This window comes from Engraulis encrasicolus, chromosome 8 (genome assembly GCF_034702125.1).
Source record: "Engraulis encrasicolus isolate BLACKSEA-1 chromosome 8, IST_EnEncr_1.0, whole genome shotgun sequence".
NCBI classification, from domain to species: domain Eukaryota; kingdom Metazoa; phylum Chordata; class Actinopteri; order Clupeiformes; family Engraulidae; genus Engraulis; species Engraulis encrasicolus.
Genome location: NC_085864.1, coordinates 56,242,166 through 56,247,165, shown reverse-complemented (window position 1 = coordinate 56,247,165; position 5,000 = coordinate 56,242,166). Strand labels below are relative to the sequence as shown.

Sequence of the window (5,000 nt, the reverse complement as noted above, 5' to 3'; positions counted from 1 at the left end):
TAAACCAGCCAATCAGAACGCATTGCTTTGGCAGGTGAAACGTTCACCACAACAACCATAGAGGTAGGACTTTAGACTAGAGGTGACACAGCACTGGGAGTGCGTTACAATATGCGACTTTGCCTCCTCCACTTGTGCTTGTCTCCTCGTACCAGGAAGTAATATATCATGATGACATCACTGACCACAGCATAATATTTCAATATCTTGCAAAAGCTCAATTGTAAAACCTTCTTCTCATTTGCAATTGGAATGGTGAATGAAAAACAGTCTCTCAAAAGTTGTTGTGGCTAGGCTGACAGCTGGGAAACTTTATCGTTTTCTCCACAGAGGAGGGGCCAGGAGGCGGGACGAGGAGACAAGCACAAGTGGAGGAGGCAAGGTTGCATATTGTCTGGGAAACGGCAAGAGCAGCCTTCATCTTGTGTAGGTAGGTAGACCTGTGCTCTTCAGTCACCCACCTCTGTCAAGAAATGGACTAAAACTTTGTGAATATGAAGTAATACATTATTCAAGGGCCAGATTTGAAATGTTAGGCTAAATTACCTACTTAAATCATATGAGTTCATAAAATAAATTTTAAAATCAGTTCATATTAATTATGTAGATATTCAGCAACACACTTCAACTATTGTCCTTGGATAGTGTGTTGATGGATGTTCTGACATTATTAAGCCATTTTTTGACCGAGGTGAGCCGCCTTCTCCGTTAATTTCCATTTCTCTGGTCTACCTCCAAAAATGGCCGCCAGGATTGCCATGAAAAGGGGGGCGGGGTCAACTCTAGTCTAATATTCTACCTCTACGATGACAACACTCCCAAGTGTGCCTGACATGGGAATCAAAGGTCAAATGTGTGTGTGTGTGTGTGTGTGTGTGTGTGTGTGTGTGTGTGTGTGTGTGTGTGTGTGTGTGTGTGTGTGTGTGTGTGTGTGTGCGTGCGCGTGTGTGCCTTTTAAAGAGCGTGTGTGTATGTGAGGTGTTTCATTCCATAGGAGAAAGTGCAGCAGAACCAACCAGTGAACTACTGTGGCAAACACATGAAAACAAGACACACACCATAATAATAATACATAATAATAATGATAGATTTCACTCCAAAAATCACACAAATATTCCAAACCACCTGATATGGTGTCTCTGCACAGACCTAGATGACATGTCTATACACAATAATAAATAAGACAAAAAACACACACAAGATGCATTAAGGCGCATCCCAAAAACAATAAATCATCATTTACTGATTAAATTATTGACAATAACCAAACTAGAGTTTGGAAATAAATACATCAACTAGAATACTGTACATACATCACCTACAGAGCAGCACAACTGCACTACACTCAGCGCTGTCTCTAACGCAGTGTTAAAATAACACTTGCTCGCCACAAATTACTTTTATATTTTCTAATGTTCTCTCAGTCTCCTGATTATCCGAGACCATAGTTCCTGGTTGTTACCCAGATGAGCACAACAATTACCTCCTCTTAATGTATGTCCTCTACAAGTCGTCTGTTGTCCAGTCTTGCACTTTAAATGTCTGTATGAGCACTGTCTATGTCCATACTGTCTTATGTCCATGTATGAGTACTGTCTATGTCTATACTGTCTATGTCCTTACCTAGATTAGTCTATGTCTGCATGGGAGAGCAAGAAATGTAATTTCAAATTCTTTGTATGACCAGTGCATGTAAAGAAATTGACAATAAAACCAACTTGACTTGACTTGAGATGAGCCTGCCAACGTCCATGTTGTCATTCCGGTTCACCGAGAAAAAACAAGTATATTTTAGTTCACATTACCAACCAACTTTACCGTGCCCGTGTGCAGTGGCACGTTCAGGCCAACTGTGAACCATGCCAGTGCTGTAATTGCTGTCTATCTCTTCTTCCTCTGCCTTCCTGCTATTTCTGCCTCTCCTCTATACCTCTCCTTTTAAATCCATCTCTAACAATGATGTTTTTTTCCCATTTGTTAAGCACTTTGAGTTACATGCCTTGTATGACACAGTGCTATACAAATACAATTATTATTATTATTATTATTATTATTATTATTATTATTATTATTATTATTATTATTATTAATTGCAAACTGGCCGACGTGTTCGCGCAGCAGATCTTAGCGTTCGTGAACCGGAAAGTTGGTTCCCAATGCTTTCTTTTTCTCTGCAAACCGCAGAGACAACGTGGACGAGAACAGGTTCATCAGTGACACGCGGAAAAGGTCAGAGACCCTCATGAACACAGGTGGTTTGCAGGTGAGCACATTAGTGCAGTACGTAACTTCTGGTGGGCCTGAAAAGAGTTAAGGAAAAGCAGGACCGCACTCCAAGTTTATGTGGTTTATTGCCCGTCAGACATTTCAATAAACCACATAAACTTGGAGTGCTGTCCTGCTTTTCCTTAATTCATATATTTCCGAGGAATGAGCACCCAGTTGTTTACTTTGTTTGAGTTGAGCGCGTTACAGTCCTTAGTTTAATCAGCCTGAAAAGAGTGTAAGTGTATTGCTGTTGCCAGTATAGGGGCACTCGGCTGTCAGAGCGGAGGGTGGGGTGGGGTGGGGTCGGGTTCGAGACTAGGTGGGGGAACGGGCATCAGCATGGTTCTCTGTTGGCCTAATTGCGCCTTAGGGGTCTGACACACCAAGGCGGTAAAGCGTCGCGGAACGGCCGCGTTTTTTACCGGCGTCGGTGAAAATACATTGAAACCTATCTGTCCTTACACACCAACCGGCGGTAGTCGGGCGTCAGCGGCGCGGGAGCCGGCTCCGCGCCGCGCTGCATTTGGAAAATAGAACTCGAGCGTATTTTTCACGCCGGCGACAGGCGGTGTCTCTTTCAAATGAATGGCAAAGTAGCATGCTAGCTTTAGCTGTGGGGAGGGTTTTGAACAGGACTGGCCGCGCACGCCGACGCTGTCAGTGTGCAAGGCAGAGAAAAGCACGCCGGCCAAATCTAAGCAGAAAGACCGCGTCCGTCCTGCGACCGTTCCGTTCCGCCTTGGTATGTTTTGGCCCTTAAGAGGGGTGAGTGGGGTGGGTGGGGACTCACTCTCTCCTGCGTCCTGCTGGGGCGTTAGTAGAGGAGGACAGTTAAGGACACCGGACTCCTCAGGAACAACACTGGACATCCTCCCTTTATCTGGCTTCCAGTAGCCTACAGGAGGAGAGGAGGAGGAGAGGAGGAGGAGGAGGAGGAGGAGGAGGAGGAGGAGGAGGAGGAAGAGGAGAGGAGGAGGAGGAGGAGGAGAGAGGAGGAGGAGGAGGAGGAGGAGGAGGAGGAGAGGAGAGGAAGAGGAGGAGGAAGAGGAGGAGGAGGAGGAAGAAGAGGAGAAGGAGAAGGAGAAGGAGGAAGAGGAGGAGAAGGAGGAGAAGGAAGAGGAGGAAGAGGAGAAGGAGAAGAAGGAGAAGGAGGAGGAGGAGGAGGAGGAGGGAGATGAGGAGGAGAAAGAGGAGGAGGAGGAGGAGGAAGAGGAGGAGGAGGAGGAGGAGGAGAGGAAGAGGAGGAGGAGGAGAGGAAGAGGAAGAGGAGGAGGAGGAGGAGAGGAGAGGAAGAGGAAGAGGAGAGGAGGAGGAGGAGGAGGGAGGAGGAGGAGGAGGAGAGGAGGAGAGGAGGAGAGGAGGAGGAGGAGGAGAGGAGGAGGAGGAGGAGGAGGAGGAAGGAGGAGAGGAGGAAGAGGAGGAGGAGAAGGAGGAGGAGGATGAGGAGGAGGAGGAGAGGAGAGGAGGAGGAGAGGAGGAGGAGAGGAGGAGGAGGAGAGGAGAGGAGAGAGGAGGAGGAGGAAGAGGAGGAGGAGAGGAGGAGAGGAAGAGGAGGAGGAGGTGGGAGAAGAGGAGGAGGAAGAGGAGGAGGAGAGGAGGAAGAGGGGAGGAGGAGAAAGAGGAAGGAGGAGGAGGAAGAGGAAGAAGAGGAGGAGGAAGGAGAGGAGGAGGAGGAGAGAGGATGGGGAGGGGAGAGGAGGGGAGCGCAGAGGAGAGGAGAGGAGAGGAGGAGGAAGAGGAGGAGAGGAGGAGAGGAGGAGGAGGAGGAGAGGAGAGGAGGAGGAGGAGAGGAAGAGGAGGAGGAAGAGGAGGAGGAGGAGGAGAAGGAGGAGGTGGGAGAATAGGATGATGAAGAGGAGCAGGAGGAGGTGGAAGAGGAGAAGAGGAGGAGGAAGGGGAGGAAAAGAGGAGGAGAGGAGGAGGAGAGAAGGAGGAGAGAGGATGAGGGATGGGAATGGAGGGGTCAACAGCTTTACACACTAAAGGACACAGGAACCAAAGAAGCCAAAGAAGAGCACATGGACACTCGGCGGCTTTGAATCGTATTTACTTGCTCAGTGTGTCACATGCAGCTCCTATGCACCATACAGCATCATGCAGAACATGCAGCACACACACACACACACACACACACACACACACACACACACACACACACACACACACACACACACACACACACACACACACACACACACACACATGCAAAACACACACATGCTGAACACACATGCTGAACACACATGCAGCGCACACACATGCAGAACACACACACCCTTACGGAAATCGACCCTTATTGTAAATCATGTTTCTCATGGTTTCTCATAGGTCAAAGGTCATAAATCAATTTAGGCAAATCAAGGACAGGTGTCAAGGTCAAGGACAGGTCAAGGTCAAATCAGGGACATATTAAGGTTAAATTGGGGGAAAAGTCAGAGTCAAATCTGGGATTGAGCAGGGTGAAATCAGAGACACACCAGGGGCAAATTCAGGTCAGATTAGGGATGGATATTAGGGATGGATGCAGGGTATAATCAGGGGTCAAACTACAGACAGAACAAGGTCATTGTAGGAGCCATTTTGTACATTTTTGGTTTCATGACACCTGCTGGCCGAATTTGGAATAACATTTGGGTTTGTGTGGAATTTGGTGGCCTTAATTGAGCCAGGTGCCCGTGATGGACACAATGATGCACCTGTAGCTTTAACTACTCAGTGCCTGCGTGTGGATG

General features: G+C 47.8%; 1 protein-coding gene across 1 annotated transcript in view; it reads right to left on the bottom strand.

Annotated features, from left to right (window-relative positions):
* Positions 1 to 5,000, bottom strand: part of dock10 (dedicator of cytokinesis 10) — a 175,923-nt gene that overhangs the window by 22,852 nt on the left and 148,071 nt on the right. Inside the window, exon 48 of the mRNA XM_063205895.1 lies at positions 3,059 to 3,163. Coding sequence (XP_063061965.1) covers positions 3,059 to 3,163 — 105 coding nt within the window. The remainder of the gene's footprint in view (positions 1 to 3,058; positions 3,164 to 5,000) is intronic.